The sequence below is a fragment of the Talpa occidentalis genome, unplaced genomic scaffold, assembly GCF_014898055.3.
Source record: "Talpa occidentalis isolate TD23 unplaced genomic scaffold, MPIMG_talOcc4v2.1 talOcc4.9, whole genome shotgun sequence".
Lineage (NCBI taxonomy): Eukaryota > Metazoa > Chordata > Mammalia > Eulipotyphla > Talpidae > Talpa > Talpa occidentalis.
In genome coordinates, this window is record NW_023605305.1 from 32,926,149 (window position 1) to 32,947,263 (window position 21,115).

General features: G+C 43.8%; 1 protein-coding gene and 1 pseudogene across 1 annotated transcript; both read left to right on the plus strand.

Annotated features, from left to right (window-relative positions):
- The first annotated feature begins 2,660 nt into the window (after positions 1–2,660).
- Positions 2,661–20,218, plus strand: SHISAL2A (shisa like 2A). Its single transcript, XM_037499743.2, has 3 exons — positions 2,661–2,860; positions 9,203–9,342; positions 19,947–20,218. Exons 1-3 carry the CDS (start codon positions 2,679–2,681, stop codon positions 20,195–20,197), a joined length of 573 nt encoding a protein of 190 aa, XP_037355640.1. The 5' UTR covers positions 2,661–2,678; the 3' UTR covers positions 20,198–20,218.
- LOC119236110 (cytochrome c oxidase subunit NDUFA4-like) lies at positions 8,185–8,450 on the plus strand (annotated as a pseudogene).
- Positions 20,219–21,115: the final 897 nt, after the last annotated feature.

Genomic DNA, 21,115 nt, shown 5'->3' on the forward strand with positions numbered 1-21,115 from the left:
TCATCAGACCTCCAGACAGGACCTGCACCTTGATACCAGTCCTGCCTGACTACTGATTGCTGTGTGACATTAGGATTACTTCTCTCAGGCCTGATGGTCCCATCCTTTCTTGGCTCACCCCAAGGGGTTGCTGGGCTGAAAAACGGCTTTGGAAACTGTTGGCAGCTTCCCAATTCTGTCAAAAGCCAGAGAAGAGTGTTTTTTTACAACCCAACTAAACCCCAGGTGTCCAGGAGACCTCTCTCCTTCTCACAGGATTACATCACTCCCCTTTACTTTCCATCTAATAAAGAGGCCAAAGTGTACCATTAGAGCACACCAGACACTCCCTGTTTGCAGAGATCCACAACTCAGGGGGAAAGGTTATTGTGTGTGGGGGGAAGGGGTAACAGTAATTCCCTTTGTTTTCATATTTAAGCATATGATAACCCTTAAGGACACTACCCTCTCAAAACTGTTCCCTGCTCCCTCAGACAGTGTACGCTCTGAAACCATAGTCCCTGCATTTACCCTTTCACTGCCTTGTCCTGAGATCATCTAGTTGACTCCCCCATCATTCCATGTATTTCTTAAGGGAAGACCCAGATTTGATCCCTCTCAGGGGCTCAAATGCCCAGGTCAAGGGCATGACACACATTAGCATCTGAGCAGCTGATCTAGAAAATGAAATGAACTTGAAGCACAGGGGGGAAATGTGGAGAAGAGGCTGAATTAGGGCTTGAGTCCAGATCCATTGATGCCTGTGGTCTATCCCCATACACCCAAAACAAGGGATGGAAGAATTGGGAATCCCAAGGCTCCCTATTTTACCCACTGTTGTAAAAAGTAAAGGCAGTTAAAGATTTTGTAATCTTGAGCTAGTCTCTAACCATTTGTACAATGGAGAAAGTCAATGGTTTTCAAGCCTTTTGACCTGACTCATAGTAAATTATTCATTTTGCATACTAACTTAATCCATAATCCATTCATACCTACACACACACACACACACACACACACAACTGTAACATTTTATGAAAAAGTAGTTTACTAACTGCAGTGCACTTTCTCTATTCTTTTTTTTTTTTTTTCATGCTGTGACTCAATAACTGATTATATGACTCATGGGGTCTTTTCAGACCCCAACACCTTGTGATTGGCTAAATGGGAATGATCAACAATTAAAGCTCAGGAGTCCCTAGTCCTGACTTAGTGTGATTAAGTAAAGCAGTATACCTCTCAATCTCATCTTCCCGGATTTATACTCAAAAGACACACAATCTGGAAGGGCTACATACAACTCCTTCACACTGGAGTTGGTCCTCTGATCCTAGTGAGCTGGAAATAATTTCTGAGAAAGAAGTGTGCTGACTTTGCTTCTTGGTGGATGGGGGTTACCCTCTATGACATGTACTAGTCCCCTTGTCCCAGGCCAGTGTGGCAGGGGGCGTGAACAAGGCATGTGAACATGTCAGTGCATGAGTTAGCTGCTTAGAGAAAGGAAGAGACAGGCAAGGAAGACAGAGGATGAGGATAGTTAAGATTCTACTGGAAAAGAGGTGCTGTTTAAGTCCCAGAAAGAATAAGGGCGGGCCTCCCCGGTGGCGCAGCGGTTGAGAGCTGGGTTGCGAAGCTGCCCGCAGCCTCTGCAGCGAGGGTTCGATCCCCGGCTGCTCCCCGGCCACCAGAGGAGGGTCCCACATGGCGCGCAGACCTCTCCTGCCGCCCGCTGCTCCCCTCAGCAGTGTACTTCGGTCCTTCTGCCTGCTCTGCTCCCCGCTCTGGCTCTGGTGAATTCTCTCACCCTCCCGCGCTTCTGACTGTACCCAGTGCATGAATAAACAAAACAAACAAATTAAAAAAAAAAAAAACTTCTAAATAAAAAAAAAAAAGAAAGAAAGAATAAGGTCTTGGGAACAAGATAAATCGAGGTTAAAATTCCACAGGTTTACTAACCCAGACACCCTTAGTTCTCATTTATAAAATGGGTTTGAAAAACTCCGGTTCTCTGGGTTATAGTGCAGGTTTAATGTGTTCGTTACGCCCATACTGATCTTTAGGCTGGTCACTCCTCTGTCCCCTGAGCTAGCTTGAAACTGCTCTGATTCCCAGCATCCAGCACAATGTCCAGCGCAAGGTCAGTGCTCAGTGCAGGTGTGAAGTCCACACCCGTGACTTCGATTCCCGCTCTACCACCCTGGACACCTCGTGTTACCTGTCTGAGCGCCCAGCGCCCTTCTGCTTGAAGTAGAAAGGCAGAGGGCGGGCGGGGGAAGCGCGAGTAGAGACGCATGTCCAGGAGGCTCCCCTGGGCTGCTCCCTCCTCTCGGCTCCGTAAGTCGCCCTCCGCCCCGCGACCCAGCGTCCGCTCCCGCCCCCTGCCCGCCGCTGCCCACTGCCACGGCTCCGACACTCCCCCACCCTCTCCTGCGCCTCCTCATCCCTTCTAGCCGAGCCCTGTGCGCGTACCTGGCTGCCTCTCTCGGTCCTCGGGGACTCTGGGTCCCGCAACCGCTGCGTCCCCGCGCCTCTGCGGTGCCTGTCTCTGTGTGTCTCCCTCTGTCTCTCTGCTTCTATCTGCCCATCTCTCTGTCTCTGTCTTTCTGCCTCCGTTAGTCCCACTCAGCTCGGCCGCCCGAGCCTCCCCTTCGCCAGCCGTCTGGTGGCCCGAGGTGGCGGTTGGCCCTGCGCAGGGCGCGATGAGCGGCGCCTGCACAAGCTACGTGAGCACCGAGCAGGAGGTGGTGGGCGGCTTCAGCTGCCCGCGGCCGGGGGGAGAGGCGGCCGCTGTCTTCTGCTGTGGCTTCCGCGACCACAAGTACTGCTGCGACGATCCGCACAGCTTCTTCCCATATGAGCACAGCTACATGTGGTGGCTCAGGTACCGGCCCTGGCCCTAACCCGACCTAGAACCTTACTCTGGTCTTAGCTCCCTCGCTCCACTCTCAGCCTGCTGTGTGCTGAACCCTCAAGCCTCATCCAAACCACCCCAAAGCACCCAGCTCCATTAAGCCTTTACTGGCTCAGGCCCCAAACCAACCTTTGCTGTCACGACAGGACCACTCCACTTCCCCTCGCTTCAGTCTCCCATCCAGACCCCAACCATTATTTATTCAGGATTGAATTTCACCCCCAAGTTCACCCTGAAAATTCTTCATCCCAACCCCACTCCAAAATGTCACCCTCTACCCACTCTCCATCCCCCAAATTAGATACCAAACAAATTACATACCGTGCGGCGTTGGTGGTATAGTGGTGAGCATAGCTGCCTTCCAAACAAATTACATACCTAAGAGCCAACTCCCATCTTCCAGGAAACCTAAACTCCACCTTCATCCCAGTGCCCATAAGGTTCCTTTCTAATACAAAGGCCAGCTTCATCTTTACTCAATCCCCACAGCTGATTCCAGTCCCTACCTCACCAGGCCCAAACTTCCTCACAATCCTCCCTGAAACCCCTTCTCACCTCTCCTCCCTAATCCTGACCCCAAGCATTATCTCAGCATACACCCAAACCTGAGCCTCCAGACTCAGCCTTCATCTGATGCTACACCCCAAATCAGCCCCAGCCTCAGCCCAGCCTCAACTTTTTCTTCCTTGCCTCATATTTACTCATTCTTTCAGCCACTCTTTACTGAGCACTCAGCATATGCCAGGACCCATGACAAGTGCTGGGGATATGCTCCACTCTTGAGCTAAGGCAAAAGACCTGGGGATTAGAGCTGCCTCTCTTTATCATGAGGCAATGGCATAATGCCACAGCAGAAGCCAGCTCAGGCTTTATTTATAGAAGTGTGATTTTGAGTGAATCTGCACCTGTGTGACCTCAGTTTCCCCACTTGTTAAGGAAGGTGGTAGTTAAGTCAGCACTAACATTCCTGGAACCTAAGTGTGAGGTTGTAAGGGCAATGGGTTTCAATCTCTCTATGTCTCCAAAAGCCTCACCTAGATAATAGTACCTTATTTACGGCCTATTTCTGGGAAAAAGGCACCAGCAAAAAGGGACAGTGATTTTCCTGTCCCTAAAGATCTGCCTGCCCTCTTGGTAAGAAAAGATAGTCTGCCACTAAAACTTCTCTGAGTCTGTCTTTTCATGTATAATATGTGATGATGATAAATCATTGCCCTAATTTCTGACTAGGGTTAGAACCAAATGAGATAAAGAGGCGAAATCAATTTGTCATATGCCACTGACAATTACCGATATAATTGCTTTTCTAGATTGCTCAATCTATAATTCTAAAGGATTTTCAGATGGCTGGATTTTCAGCTACTGTATTTTCAGCTACTATCTGTAACCTGGGGAATCACATGAATTTTTCTCTATACATCCATATATTCATTCATTCAGTCAGTCATTCATCCTAGCCTTTACTTGTGCTTTGCTAGGTGCTTTGCTGGGCACTCGGGGCACAGAAATCAATTATTTCTTACCACTGAGGAACTCAGTCTGTTCAGAGTGATATGACATGCACCTAAGGTATAACAATAGAGTATTGTTGAAGAGCAGTTGCATACCTAGCACTAAGCTGGGTGCTGAAATCAATATATAATATGTTGTATAAAGAATAATGTTAACCTCTCTTTGAAATCTAGAGACAGTGTGGAACTTGGGGGCTGGTTAGAGCCCAATCCAAACCTTGGTTCTGTCATTTATTATCTATGCAAATTTGGGCAAATTATTTCTGAGTCTCTTTTTTTCATCTTTAAAATGGCAATAGTACTACCTGTTTCATAAAAGCTGTGAAGAATAGTCATGTGAAATAATGCATGAAAGTGACTAGTGCATATAGCAGGTACAAAATAAAAGGGAGTTTCCTTTCCCTGGTTCAGAGGTGGAAAAAAGTGAAACTTAGATATGAAAGTGAATTATGCAAGATCTTCTAGCTAAATGATAGCAGACTGAGATTTAAAAAACATTACCTAGGACCATCCAGGCTAGATATATTCAGACATTTGAAACATTGCCTCTTCATTTCACAGATCAGAAAATTTGAAAGAGGTTACATTACTTCCCGGGAGTATCCCAGAGGAAGTGGCAGAACTAGGATGAAAACTCAAGCCTGTCTGGACCTAAGGCCAGGCTTGTCCTGATGCACAATTGTTAAAATCTGACCTGGTTCTCATAACTTGCTCTGCTCAGAGCATTTGAAAAACCCTTAACCTGACTCTCTTCTGGGCACTGTGCTAGCCCTTGGGGATACACAGATGAATAATCTCAGTACCCAGCCAGATCCCCATCTTTCTACTGCAACTCCCTTTCCTTATCCCTCCTGTAGTCCCTCCTGTTACCTGGAATGAACAATTTCCCAGAATGGTGTGCTTTAGTAGCTCAGACAATGAAGTAGCAGGTTGAATGGGGTGACCTCTGAAGTCACATTGTACAGCAGATCCTGAGTAAGATCATTCTGTTTTGTGTTGTTTAGTTGATGAGAAAGAAAAAAAATCCCAAAAATCCCAGTGATATTATTTGAGGACCCATTTTTATTATAGGTCATTTTGCTTAAAGTTGCAGTTTCCAAGAATATTTCGATGTTGTTAAGTGAGGACTTCCGACAATGTGCTCCCACTCTGTGGCCCTAAGAGTTGCTGAAAGGTTTCAATCTGCAGAGCTGACTTTCCCTGGGCTTGCACATCACACTGGTCTTAACATCACAGACAACTGCAAAGTGGAGGAGGGGAGCTGAGTGTCCTTAGGACATCTATGTGATCAGTGTACTGCAAACACTGAAACAGCTCTTCTGGCACACTCCTGACAGAGCCCCCCCACTGCAGAGGAGAGAACTTGTTTTACTCTAGATTTTATTTAGTCCTTTTCATGAAAGTCAACACTAAAAACAAAAATCTCCATGTAAACACTATTTACTTGAATAGTGCTTATGGAGAATTGCTGTCCTTAAAAGCATATCTCAGAGAGTAAAGATTCTGTAGAGAAGCAGCTGGTCTTAGCACATGTAAGGTCCACTTTCCAAACACTCTCCATCACCAGAGAAACAAAAAGGCAGCCGCCTTACTAGAAGGAAGAGGTGGTGGTCAGGCACTGTACATACACTATTTTCATCTTTGAGGTTAGGTTCCTAGTGAGCTAGGGACCTTTATAATTGAAGAAAATGAAGATCAAGAGGTCAAGTATTTTTCAGCTCATGTGCGGCAGAACCAGGATTCAAACTTAGAACTGCTTGACTCAAAAGCCCTAACAAAGATTAAACTGCTCCTCTAATTCTTCTTAAGAGTCACAGTGGGTGGGTATCTATGTTTCAGAATCATATATGTGTGAAATCCTACAAGGTTAGCAGCTCTTCAGTCCAATTTCCCACCCTAAGCAGGAATCTCTTAATTTCATTGAAAGATGTCCTCATCCAGGTATTATGGGCAAACTTGCCCAGAAATAGTGAATTTACCACTTCTTGGGACAGTATGTCCACCATGGGACACCTCGGATCATTTTAAGTTCCTCCTATACTATGCACAGATCTTCCCCTTGGAATCTCCCTTCTTGTTCCCTGCTCTGTCCTTTGGAACTGGTTCCTCTGTCCCCAGACCGACCAGCAGACATGGTGCCCACTCCCTGACTGAGCTCTGAGTTAGGGTATCTACCCCCAAGCACTTCAAAGGACCCTAATTTTAGAGATCCCTTTTCTATACAGGTTCCCATAGATGTCCCTTGTGAAGGGTGGGGACCTGAACACAGGTATCTCTATAAATAATATCTCAAAAGAGATAAAAATCATGTTTCTTTTTTAAAAAAAGAAATATCTACTAACTACTTACCAAGTGCCAGTGCTTGTACAGGGGAAGACAAAATCAATGTAACATGGTTGAGTCTGTATTCAGAACACACGAGGAAGGTTGAGTACCTATGTAACAAGAGTATTACATATATCATTCCTCCTCACTACCACCTGTGAGGGACTGTGTTTTGATCATTCTCACTTTTCAGACAAGGACGCTGAGTCTCAGAAGGATAAATAATTTCATCAAGCTCTCACAGTGTGTTAGGTACAGAGCTGGTAGGTATGGCCCCAAGGTCCTTTGCTCTTTCCCTATCACATTGGGGATCTCACCAAGTGGGAACTGCAGAGGGCCCTGAGTAAAGTGTCCTGGCCAAGTTAACCTGGCATGGGAGAAGTAAAAAGGGAGAAAGATGACCAAGAAAAGTGCTATTGAGAAGAAACATTTGAGGGTGCGCTGGGCTGCTAAGCTGCCCGCAGCCTCTGCAACGCCGGTTTGATCCCCGGCCGCCACCTCCGGTGAGGGTCCCACATGGCACACAGACCTCTCCTGCCACGCCCGCTGCTCCCCTCAGCAGTGTACTTCGGTCCTTCTGCCTGCTCTGCTCCCCGCTCTGGCTCTGGTGAATTCTCTCACCTTCCCGTGCTTCTGACTGTACCCAGTGCTTGTATAAATAAATAAATAAATCTTTAAAAAAAAAAAAAAAAGAAGGAAACATTTGAGATGAACCTTCAAGGACAGGTAAAGTTGCAATGTGGGGAGATGATAGAGAAACATTAGGTGGAACAGGAAAAAAAGTGAGCCCCAAGTGAAACAAAGTATTGCTGTCTGGAGACTAGGTGACCAAAGACTGACTTGTGACAGAGGCAGTGGGGCTGAGGTTGAGGGACGAGTGGCAAGGAAGTATTCTAGATATGGAGTCTACACTGGCATGAGGACCCACTGAAGGTTGGGTCAGAAATTACCTTGAGACTGGACTGACAGTTTTTTTTTTTAAAAAGATTTATTTATTTATGCATACAACAACAGGGGTGTAAGTCAGAGGTGCGGGAGGTGAGAGGATTCACCAGAGACAGTGGGGAACAGAACAGGCAGACTGACTGAAATACACTGCTGAGGGGACTAGCAGGCGAGTCAGGAGAGGTCTTCTGCTCCATGTGTGTATCTCCCTGGCTGGGGATCAAACTCGTGCTATACAGTGGCTGCGAACAGCTTTATAGGTTGCACCTTACCCCTTGCACCACCAGGGAGGCCCCCCAAAGTTGTTTTTTAACAAAGGTCTGCTATGTGTCTTTAGTTTTCAGAAACAGCAGTGTGGGGAGGGCTCTTTAAGATATTCTCACTTGGGTGGGAGCAGGTCGAAGTAAGTAGGGCAGGGAAAGGCTTAGACTGGGCCTTGTAGATTTGTTCTCCTCTCCTTCCTGGCCTCTCCCAATGCCATGCTCTCCCAATGCCATGGCCTCGCCCATAACCATGCTTGGCTAGATCCTCCGTCAAGCCAAGAGGCATCCAATCTTGATCCCCCTCTGTATTTACAGAGCTGGAGGTGCTGGAGCAGCTCTGTATGTCATGCACCTGGCTTTCTTCAATCCAGATGTCTGTTGAGAGAGAAAGAATAACCCAGGACCCTGGAACAAACTGGGTCCCAATGATCAATACAAGTTCTACTCAGTGAATGTAGATGACAGCAAACTGAAGAAAGAAGGTCCAGACTTCTAAATGAAATATTTCACTATAAAGCTGCTTTTTATTTATTTTTTTTTATAGAGGCATGTTTTTTTATTTATTTATTTGTTTGTTTCTTTGTTTATACATGCACTGGGTACAGTCAGAAGCGCGGGAGGGTGAGAGAATTCACCAGAGCCAGAGCAGGGAGCAGAGCAGGCAGAAGGACCAAAGTACACTGCTGAGGGGAGCAGCGGGCGGCAGGAGAGGTCTGCGCGCCATGTGGGACCCTCCTCTGGTGGCCGGGGAGCAGCCGGGGATCGAACCAGCACCGCAGAGGTCGCCGGCAGCTTCGCAACCCAGCGCTCAACCGCTGCGCCACCGGGGAGGCCCTAAAGCTGCTTTTTAAAAGGAAAGGCTTCCACATGTCATCTGCACAATTTTCCTTTAACTAGGAAATATTTCCCCTCTAAGTGCATGAAATCATGTTGGTGTATTGTGTTGAGGCTTACACTGAATAATAAATATCTGAAACTTGAAAAATAAAAAGGAGAAAGTAGGGAGGGAAGGAGACATGAAGAAAGGGAGCACACCAAGTTCCAACTGGGTGGTGGTGCTGAGCCACACTAGGCTATGTGTGTGGCAAGTGCTTGGCATAGAATCGATGGCCTTTCCCATGTTTAGGCACAGAAAGCCTGTTGAAGGCAAGAAGAGGCAGAAAAAGTCGAAGCCAGCTGATTCCTATAACACCTGCAACACTTGTATGATATGCTGTCTCCCTATTCCCTTCCTAACACTCATTTCCATTTTTGTCTTCTTTCCCCAGTATTGGTGCTCTTGTGGGCTTGTCCATAGCAGCGGTGGTCCTCCTGGCCTTCATTGTCACTGCCTGTGTGCTTTGTTACCTGTTCATCAGCTCAAAGCCCCACACAAAGTTGGATCCTGGTTTAAGCTTACAGACTGCAGGTAAGAGGCCACATGATCCACTTGTATTCAGCAGTCTAGCACCTTCAGTGAAGGGAGATATTTAGAAGTGATGTCTGGAACATTTGCCTCTTGAGTGTTCCCGGAATACTCAAAAGCAGCAGCATGTCTCTCAGGAGGTTCACGATCTGAACATTTCCATCCCCAACTCTTCATGTGCTCAATGTTTACCAAAATAATTTGATGCAATCAGCATTTTTTTGGTCACACAATGGTTACTCTATGTTGTGCATTTTCTAAGACACTTTTAATTTTAGCTTTGGGGAGTGCAAACTGGTATTAATATCACTCCTAAACAAAATAGAATTATAAGAAAAATGTGCTGCCCTCTCCGCAATTCAATTGATTCAGAAAGTAAATACAGATTTTAAAAAAAGATTTATTTATTTATGCATACAAGAACTGGGATACAGGCCAGAGGTGCAGGCAGTAAGAGGGTTAACCAGAGACAGAGTGGGGATCAGAACAGGTGGATCTACTGAGATACACTGCTGAGGGGAGTAGCGGGTGAGACATGAGAGGTCTGCTGTGCCATGTTGGTAACTCCCTTACTGGGGATTGAACTTGTGCTGCAGTGGCTGCTGGTAGCTTCATAGTGCTGAGGTTTAACAACTTTGTGCCACCAGGGAGGCCCAAATGCAGATATTTTTTGATAAGCTGATGTTTTGGGCTACCCATCCCTTCATTAGTATAGGCCATCTAGAGCATCCTGGGGCAAAAAAAAAAAAAAAATGTGTTGCTGTTTCACAAGTCTTTATTGCACACATTTTTAGCACCTCCTGCGAGATATTGTGAAGGTTCCAGTCCTTACTGGCAAAAAAAAAAATAAGAACGTTCAAAAAAGGAATTATTATCTTCATTTAACAAATGAGAAAATCAAGGCTGAGAGAGTTTAGGTGAGTTGCTCAAAATGTCACAGCTAATAAATGGTAGAACTGAAATTCAGGGTCGGTGGTAGCTAAACCTCAAGGAAAGACAGAGAGGGCTGAATGATAAGCATTGGTAAAAGATTAGTTTTTCAGGCCTCCCCTGGTGGCGCAGCAGTTGAGCGCTGGGCTGCGAAGCTGCCCGCAGCCTCTGCAGCACCAGTTTGATCCCCGGTTCACCCGGTGAGGGTCCCACACAGACCTCTCCTGTCGTCCCGCTGTTCCCCTCAGCAGTGTACTTCGTCAGTCTGCCTGTTCTGTTCCCCACTCTGGCTCTGGTGAATTCTCTCCAGTGCTTGTATAAATAAATAAATAAATCTTTAAAAAAAAGATTAGTTTTTCAACTTAACAACAACTTGTGCAAAAAACAACACAAGAACCCTCAGATCCTGATGACCAAATAATCCTGCTGTTGCTGGGCAGTGCAAAGCAGGAGGGATGTTTTTTGAAGGTGCAAGGATTCATCTGGCTCCCCTGGGAGTCAGTGTCAGGAAAAGATGAAAAAAGCTGAGCCCAGAACTGGCCTGGTTTCTTCAACTTCTGTAGAAAAAAATCCTGAAAGTTAATGAAAACCATAGAACAACATGGTGCTATATGAGATGCAGGGTGTGTGTGTGGCTAGAAGGACTTAGTATCATAGACAACTCAGCTCTTCCCGAATTAATCTGTAAATAAAATCCCAACAAATGGTTCATGGGATTTGTTTAATTCTGAAATTAGTCTGGAATAGTAAAGGTACAAGAGTGAACAAAACAATTTTGGAAAAGAAAGGAGGGGCTTGTCTTATCAGATAATAGAACATTTTAAAAAGATGTAAGAATTTGTTAATTTGATATTGGCACAGAAATTGGCAGATAGAATGGAGCAGGGACGCTATTTAAACCTCCTACAACACAGAGGACAGAATGCCACAGTAAAGAATCATCTGACCCAACATGTCAATAATGCTGATATTGAGAAATCCTAGAACAGAGAATTTAGAAATAGACTAAAATAGGAAGATGAATAAAATAATTTTTAAGAAAGGAAAAAAGGGAAAATTAGCCTACTTCAGATACAAATTGACATCAGATATGAATAATATAAAACAAATAATACATAAGATTGAAAAACAAGGAACACATAGATATGTTAATATAAATGCACATGCAGACAGTTCTCATTATTTGCAGGTTCCGTTTTTGCAAATTTGCCTACTTGCTAAAATTTATTTGTAACCTCAAAATCAACAACCAGTGTTTCCAAGGTCATATGTGCATGTGGATATGTGCAGAGCAGCAAAAAATCCAGGTTGCTGGGTGACACGTGCTCTCGGCTGAGAGTGAACAAGGCTGTGCTCTGCCTTCTTATTTCAGTTCTTATACTATGAACAATTGTCGTTTTCTTGGTAAATTTAATCCATGATTTCCCCCCCCCTTTTTATTGGTAATATCATAGTTTTAAATGGCCCCCAAATACAGTGCAGGAGTACTTTGCAGTGGTTTTAAGTGCAAGTCTGAGATGTGGCTTGTGGAGAAAACATGTGTTACAAAACACATGTTACATAACAGTAGAAGTTATTGTGCTGTTAGTTATGATTTCTATGTTAATGAACCAATAATATGTACTACGTTAGTACTAATATGTACTAACCAATAATATGTATTTCACCAGAAATACATGCAAAAAGCAAAATTATGCATTGATCAGTTGACAAAAATTTTGTGACCAAAGGTTCATAGAAACCTAACTTTATGATTCCCCTAGGAGCAATGAGTCAGTATTCTGTAATTAAGTGTTTTCAGTGACTTTGTAAACAACTACTGCAAGTAATAGAAAATCAACTATATATAAAATAGAGACATTAGTGATATCCAGAATATATATGTTGGGGTATACCAGTGCTAGATCATTTGACTGTAAAATATATAAGTATATTCATAATATATCGATATATGGATATAGATATAGATATTTACATCTATACACACATACACACTTTTAAACATACGAGAAAAACGTAGTCAGCCCAAAAGTACACACAAAAATCTCCTCAGCCTTACTAATAATCAAGAGAATGCAATATAAGAATGACATATCCTTTCTTAAACAATTGCATTGCAAAATCTAGAAATGGATCACATGAAGTATGAGAAGGTTGGTAATAGGGTATGCATACTTTCATATACTGCTGGTAAGAATATAAATTGATATAACTTTGTAGAGCAATTTGGCAATATCTATTTGAATTAAAAATGTATATCCCCTATAACTCAGTAATTCCATTTCAAATTTGTGCCTTACAGAAATAGTTGCATTAGGAGACTTGCAATGATGATATCATTTTTTTTTAATAAAGGCATGTTTTTATTTATTTATTTGTTTGTTTATACATGCACTGGGTACAGTCAGAAGCGCGGGAGGGTGAGAGAATTCACCAGAGCCAGAGCGGGGAGCAGAGCGGGGAGCAGAGCAGGCAGAAGGACCGAAGTACACTGTTGAGGGGAGCAGCGGGCGGCAGGAGGGGTCTGCGCATCATGTGGGACCCTCCTCCGGTGGCTGGGGAGCAGCCGGGGATTGAACCGGCGCCGCAGAGGCCGTGGGCAGCTTCGCAACCCAGCGCTCAACCGCTGCGCCACCAGGGAGGCCCAATGATGATATCATTTTGACTTGTCCTATTGGAAACAAACTAAGTGTTCATCAGCAGAGGAATAAAGAAATATGATACAACAGAAAAAAAGAATTAACTGACTCTAAATAGACCATCTCATTCACTCTTCACAATAAATGAGCAAAGCACTTATCTATTACCTCCATTTTACAGATGAGGAAACTGAGGTCCAAAGTCACCTAGTGAGTGACAGAGCCAGCTCTACTACTCTCCTTATTCCTGTGCTGTGAAAGGGAAGCCCCTACTATGTACCAGACATTATTTGAAATTTCATGTGCACTCTCTCATCTAATTTTCCCAACTACCCCAGTTGAGGTAGGTGTTATTATCACCAATTTTGCAGATGTGAAAACTTGGTCTAAGAGAGCTTAGATGACTTACTCAAGTGATTATAGCTTATAAATTGTGCAGCTGGAATTCAAATATGTGTCTTTCTGCCCCCAAAGTCCTACTTTTTTTCTCTTGCCAGGCTGGGTCTATGGGATGCTCCTGCTTGTGTCCTGCTCCCTTCATCTCTCCCCATCCTGTCGGCACCCTCAACCTTTCTGACTCAAAGGAACTATTGTTCCTCACTTGACCTGTAGACAAAAAACAAGCTGGTGCTCCACCACCAGCTGGATTTATTCAGTCTCCAGGGTTTGAGAAAGCTTGTGTTGTTCTTTTTGCTTCTTATTTTTAAGGTGGAAAATGCATTTCCTGACCTTTTACTAAATGATAGCTTTTAGCACTCTACTTGTTGCTCAAACTCAGCTCTTAGTTTTCTCCCTCTTCATTAAGTGCTGTTCTCTCCTCCCTCTGAACCCAGGAGCATCTTGTCCCTACTTCTACATGTTAGACAGTTTACAGGCCCACTATCTTCTATTCATCAGAGTTTTTTCTTTTACACAGAATTCCATTTCTGTTTGATTTCTGCTTCTTCAGTAGAACATGTAGAGGAATCATTAGCCTGACTTAGAGCAGAGGAAAACAAAGCTCACCAAGAGAAGTGAATTGGCCAAGTCTACATTACTAGTGAGCATGTGTTGCTGGGATGTCAACTCTGATGTCCCCGACCCTAAAGCCTATGATCATTGCACTGTCCCTTGGGGTCCTGATCTCTGGGTTTGGAGGCACAGGCAGGGTGGGGAGTGCCTTGGCAAGAGCAGAATGGAAATGGAACAGAATTTCTAGAAACAGGCTCCCTCTGCTGCCCAGGTGTTCTTCACTGTCCTATCACACCCCAGCCCTCAAACTTGGGATGCAACAAAGACCTTAGCTTCCTTACTCTGATATTTAGTGAGGAACCAGATTGATCAGAAGAGTAACTAAGCTTCCACTGTTGTTGTAGGCACTATGCTAAAGACCTTATGCTAAAGATTTTAAATGTACTGTCCCATTAACCTGCTCAACTACTCTGCCAGGTTTACTAATCCTATTTTGCAGATGAGATGAGTGAGGTAAGTGCAGAAGTGATATCCCACCCTAGGTACAATTAAAAAGAGATAAATTATAGAAAAAATTAAGGACAAGAATTCAGTCCTCATCATCCTCAAAGGACTTCTAGAAATCAAGTCTGATGCTCTCACTGTAGAGATGGGGATGGGGGTGCTGAGACCTAGAAAGAGGCAGTTTGTGCCCAAGGTCACTCAGCCAATTGGTGGCCAGGTCTTTGCCATCAAGACCAGGGGTCTTTTCTGTCACAACTGCCCTTTCACTACAAAGTAGTTTCCCTCAGTGCCTCTCATCTTCCACATGGGGCTCAGTTGCCTCTGCTTTTTGCCTCAGATCCCTCTGCTTTTTAATTAATCACACTGGGGGTACTGGGGAGGTGGCAGCTATGAACCAAACAGCCTCAGTGGTGAGTTACTTTGACTCATCTCTAAGCAGGAAAAGAATATGAGACCATCTTTCCTGGCTGGTCACCACAGGCTAGTCCCAAGTTCAGGGTTGAGGGCTCCGGGCAGCGGGGGAAAAGGCCCTTGGAGAAAGGTGGGAAGACACAGACCTGTGCTGGGACATCAGAGAACCTGGCTTTATCCCCAGCTTTGTCCCTCTTATTGTGTGAGAGTCGTTTCTCTTGAGCCTTAATTTGCTATGTAAAATGTGTACAATAACACCTACTAAGAAAGTTGTGAAAACTGAAGTTGATGCTTATGTAGGAGCCAGTTAGTCTCTAACACAGAGTAGGCTTTTAACAATTGTCAGCTCTGATTTTAATTATTATCAGACACTTAAATTTTTACATGTTTGTCTCCTCAAAGAGTCTGTTAAAATTTCAAAAATAGAAACCATGTCTTAAATGAGTTTGGATCCCCAGCCTGGATCATAGTTCCTAGCCTACACCAAAAGGTTCACTTTGTGGAAAGAGTCCAAGCTTTGACAACAGGCAGAATGGAAAGTGAATCCTGGATCCAATAGTAAATAGCTGTGTCAATGTTGACTTTCTCTCTCTGGGCCTCAGTTAATTATCTATAACAGAATAACCCCTCCCCCCCCCAAGCTATTAAGAGATTTAGATAACATTCTCTTATCTGAGAGATTCTTGTACTAGCACATTTTAGCCAAACATGAATCTTCTTATGTAACTTCAAAATATAAATCGGTATATTTGCCTTTATGATTCCTTCTTCCCCAAGTGCCAAATGGCTGGAAGAACTAGCACCATTTCAAAGATGGGACCTCCTTCCCCTAGGTCTCAGGCACCATTGTATGATTTTAACAACTTCCTTTATATGTTAGTCAAAGGAAGAGGCAGAACTATCCAAGATCAAGTGTGGGATCACTGCCTATTCCACTGGTTTCCCTGGAAGACTAGGACTGTGAAATGAAAGGCAATCGAATACACATTCCATGGGAGTTCTGGATCTGTGAAATAGAAATAGTCATAATAAAAAAAAAAAAGTCAGGGTGGTTCCACAAACTCATTATAAACCAGCAGTATGATATGTCTGCTAAAAAATAAAAATAAAATATGAGGTGAGTGAAACTTTAGTTTGCGTTAACAGAAGTATAAAATCTGGAAGTAAGAGATTTATGGCTTTTTTTTTTAACTCCCAATTGGATAGAAAACATGAGCCATCACATCTCAGAGGTAACTTTTTAGCATCTACAGTTTCCCAGCTTTGGTTTCTGCTGATCTGAGGGTGCCCAAATATATCAGTGAGGACTTCTGAACAATTTCCAACATTTCATTGGTTTTACTGGGACCAAGTTTCTCTTTGAGCTAGAATTGTATTAGTTTAAGGGAATTAATTCATATGGGTGCTCTCCTGCTAATCAGAGTTCTTTGATAAATACAAAATGGGGGAAAATAATGCTTAATAACTGTAGTCCATTGTGTTGGTAGAATCCTTTAAAACATGGAATTCAAGAGAAAAGAAAGAGAAAAATGAGGTTAACCACACTTTCAGCCCCACTTTGTAAAGTGGTAACTGAGACCCAGAGAGGAGAAGTGGCGAGCCCTAGATAGCACAGTGATGTAATATCAGAATGAGAAATGCCTTCTAAGCCAAGGCTTTATAGCTCCTAGAAGCCCAAGGGTTTCCCCTGCACTCTGACTGCTGCTCAGAGTCCCACAATTTAAGAGGAACTTTGATCAATCAAGTAATCAGAGACAGGTGATCAGCTTAGTCTGGGAACCAGGTCATGTGAATCTCCCTGCAAGCGGTTTTGCCATGATAACATTTGTGGGACATTTCTTTTTGAACAGTGCCCATCCCCTGGATGTCTACAATATCAGCTTTCTTGTAGATTCACATGTGTGTGGAAAAAGGAACAACTCCATGGACAAAGGAAAAACTCCATGTTCTAAAAGGCCTACAGAACACATAATGGATGCTTCTCTTTCCCCTTGGGTGGGTCATTTTTGGCAATTTACTGGAAGTTGGTGGTTCCCCAAAACATTTTTTAAATTTAATTATATCTGCAAAATCATTACCATACAAGGTAACATTCACAGGTTCTAGGGATCAGAACCTGATATTTTGGAGACCACCACTCAGCCCACAATACCATCCAAACCAGCAATCGTACTCCTAGGTGTTTATCCTAGAGAAATAAGAATGTATGTCTGCACAAAAATATGTATATAAATGTTCATAGCAATCTTATTTGTAATAGACAAAAATTGGAAACAACCTAGAAGTTCCTTAGTGGGCAAATGGAATATATGCAGCCTTAAAAAGGAATGGACTACTGATGCATACAACACAAATGGGTGTTAAGGGTATTATGCAGAGTAAGAAAAGCTAATCTCAAAAGGTAGTATACTGTATAGATCCATTTATCGTAATGGACAATAGGCTAGTGGTTACCAGGAGTTAGGTTTAGGAGGAAGGTGTGATTATAAATGGGTTGTGGCAGTGGTTATATCAATCTACACATGCAACAAACTTTCATAGTACTATACACCAAAACTAAAGTGCATGTAGAAACCAATAAAATTGATTAGGCTCGGTAGTTTACATAATCATATCACAGTCACTGCCAGTTTTCTGGTTTTGAAATTATTCTAGGATTATGTAAAATGTTATCATTAGGGAAAGTGAGGTGTGGTGGACCCTGGGACTCTATTTTTGTAGCCTCTTATGAGTATTAAATTATTTAACCTTAGAAAATTCAAAATAAAACACAAAAAAAGGAAATGTTTTATTTTTATAGGTGAGAAGTCCAAAAATAGGGTAGGCTGTAGGCTTGGTATGAATAGATGTTCACAGTGTCCCTGTACTTGTGGCTCCAGCCTCTGATTGTCTCAGTACCGCCCTCTGTTGGCTTTCTCCTCAGGCTGACTTTTCTCATTGTGGTAAGTTGGCTGCCAGCAGTCCTTGGGACTAATGAAGTTTGTTCCTATCTAGCCAGAAGGACAAAAAGGGTGCTATCATTTCTTTCCACCAGAAAACAAAACAACAAAGACCTGTGTTCTACTCTGGTTAGACCATCTTAGATCACGTGTCCACTTCTAAACTGATCACTGCCCTGGGAAATGCTTTGCACTGATGACCCAGTCATGAGGCAAAGGAACGGCATTACCTGAGTGACTTAGATCAGGTCTCATTCCTGGAGATGGGATGGAGCCAGTCCCAGCCCCAAATAACTGCTATTACCAGGTGGGAAAAGGTGGAATGGATGTTGAGTAGCCAACCCCAAAGTCTAGTACAATTTCCTTCTTGGAATTCACTTTCTATTGATTTCAGAAACACTATTTTTCCTGGATCTCCTCCATCAATAGGTTTTATTTTATTTATTTATTTTTTTTATAGAGGCATGTTTTCTTTCTTTCTTTATTTGTTTGTTTGTTTGTTTTTGTTTATACATGCACTGGGTACAGTCAGAAGCGCGGGAGGGTGAGAGAATTCACCAGAGCCAGAGTGGGGAGCAGAGCAGGCAGAAGGACCGAAGTACACTGCTGAGGGGAGCAGTGGGCGGCAGGAGAGGTCTGCGCGCCATGTGGGACCCTCCTCCGGTGGCCGGGAAGCAGCCGGGGATCGAACCGATGCTGCAGAGGCCGCGGGCAGCTTCGCAACCCAGCTCTCAACCGCTGCGCCACCGGGGAGGCCCCATCAATAGGTTTTAAAGCACTGGCATTTTCTAGACACAGAAGGCATAAAATGTCATTCCAGTCAGCAGAAACAGTACAAGCAAAGATTCAGAGATGTGAAGGAAGAAATGGATCTATTTAAGGCATAATAAAAGTATAGCTGTGGCAGAGCATTGAGTTCTTGGGGAAAGAGTGGTTAGTAACAAAGCTAAAGAGAAGGGATGGGGCCAGTACATGAAGAGTCTTGAAAGCTCCCTCAAGTGTCAGAAATATTAGGAATACATTGAGGGCTTTTGAGAAAGAACAGTATATGGATGCACTTAATCTCAGAAAGAAAGATCTCTCTGGTTACTGCATGAAGGATGAACCTAAGGGGGGGTCCAACTGAAGGATCTTCCAGTGGTTTGGGCAGAAGATGAAAGCCTGATCTAGGATGGTAGCGTTGAGCATGGAGAGAAATGGATGGAAGGTAGATATGACAGGCGGTGATTCCGTGGCATCAGTAGGGCCTGGTAAATTGTTTTAAATTAGAGGGTATGAGAGATAATTTACATTTCTGACTTGAACACTTGATATACTTTTTATCCAAAAAAGCAGGAATGTTCAAATATGCCAAATGTGCCTGGCTTGTTAAGGGAGATAGGGCTTAGAAATGACCACGAGATTTAGTGACAAAAAATTTTAAGCTAAGAAGGGGGCAGAAATCAAGTAAATTGCAGCAGAATAAGTCATGAATGGGAGGTAGGGAATAAAAAGGCTAAATTTCCTTTCAAGCTGAGATGTAAGAGGAGGAGAGAAAATAAAGTAGATGAAGAGACTCATGGAATCTATTCTTAAAGCAGAGAATAGTGCATGTTTTAAGATTTCCTAGCACTTCTCTGTAGAGGTGGAGTGAGCCTGTATCCTCACTGATAAAATGAATTTTTCATAGTAGCTACCTCATAGGTTTATGGTTTAGGTCAAGTCTTTATAACTCCTAATGATTTTTTTGTTTCCCCGCTCAACTTTAAGTTCATGAGAAACATTGATAGCCCTTAGTCCATAATATAGTATATTGGTTTTTTTTTTTTTTTAAGATTTATTTATTTATTTATGTATACAAGCACTGGGTACAGTCAGAAGCACGGGGAGGGTGAGAGAATTCGTCAGAGCCAGAGCGGAGAGCAGAACAGGCAGAAGGATCAAAGTACACTGCTGAGGGGAGCAGCGGGCGGCAGGAGAGGTCTGCGCGCCATGTGGGACCCTCCTCCGGTGGCCGGGGATCGAACCGGCGCTGAGGAGGCTGCAGGCAGCTTCGCAACCCAGCACTCAACCGCTGCGCCACCGGGGAGGCCCAGTTTATTGTTATTGTTAATAAATCTGTTAAACAAATGTTAAACAAATGAGCACAGTGCTGCCAAGGTAAGCACTTTGGGAAGCTAGCCAGGGTGTGTGATGTTGGTGGGGGAGGAAAGGGCTACAGAAGGAAGCTCCATGCCCTGAGTTTGTTTTCCAGACCATGAGGAGGCGCCCCCTGACGACCAAAGTGGGAACATGGGCAATTTGGTGGAGGTGTCAGGAGCGAGATCTCTCCAGCAGAGTCACCCCTTCCTGAACCCACGACTGTTCTGCCAAGAGGAGCCGGATGTGGACCCCAAACCCTTCCTCCAGCATTGCTTCATGGCCACAGTAACCGCTAGTGATATTCCGGGCAGCCCTGAGGAGACTCCTGTCCCCAATCTAGACCCACGTGGACTGGCCCCATAAACTTCCAATAAATATCACTATACCATCTTCTTCAGGAGTCTCTTTTCTGTGAACAGTGAGGGTGGAGAATGATTAAAGGGACTTTGGAGCGTAAGGGAATAAATAAGGGCTTTTCCCAGCAAACCCACTCAGTCCCTACTGTGGACCCAGGTATATTGCTATGGTGGGTCTAATGTAGGCCGAAAGGAGATTAGACATGGGTCTTGGGTAAAATGGTCAGCAACAACTCCAAACAACCACAGGCCTATGGAGGCATAGAGGAGTCCTTCACCTACTCTGGGGAGTCAGGGAACTCAGACTTGGTCTTCCTGCCATGTAGCAGGTGTATGTAGGATACCCCAAGACTGAGAGGCAAGTAACTCCTGTCTCTCCAGCAGCTCTGCCCCACTCCTGGAATGAGTCCTTTCCCAAGGAACAGAAAGAGAAGTATAGCGTACAGGGCCCAGTCATGTTTAATAGCATCCAATTTCTCAGATGTATGAGAGTGAATGAACGAGTGAAGAAATGAATGGTTAATAGGCCAACACCATTTCCTCCTTGTGAACTCAGCCACTTCCTATGTTGGCATGAACCATGCTACTCATGTCGTCTGACAAAGGTCCAGGCACGGGGCAGATTCCTGAAAAGTCAGAAATCTCGTTAGCTGACTCCTGCTAGATTCTTCTCATTTGTTTATGGCTGATTCTTCTGAATATTTCAATTGTTAATACACATATTTGAAAAGTAAAACTGCAAATGTTGCATGACCAAACAAGAAATAACTAATTTGTTGACAATGGCACTGCATGATATAAACAGTACATTTTGAAACAATTAGTATTTTTCTGCTTGGAAGCAGTGATTTAAATTTTGGTCTTACAAAAACAAGTGATATGTCACACCTGAAAACTTCTGGGAACTAAAGGCTGTAAACATTCC

What these genes read in the sequence shown, in the direction of transcription:
- SHISAL2A (XM_037499743.2), top strand. Translation starts at nt 2,679, where the DNA reads ATGAGCGGCGCCTGCACAAGCTACGTGAGCACCGAGCAGGAGGTGGTG. An exon ending in AGCTACATGTGGTGGCTCAG is followed by an intron (nt 2,861 to 9,202) that starts GTACCGGCCCTG and finishes TTCTTTCCCCAG; the next exon opens with TATTGGTGCTCTTGTGGGCT. An exon ending in TTTAAGCTTACAGACTGCAG is followed by an intron (nt 9,343 to 19,946) that starts GTAAGAGGCCAC and finishes TTTGTTTTCCAG; the next exon opens with ACCATGAGGAGGCGCCCCCT.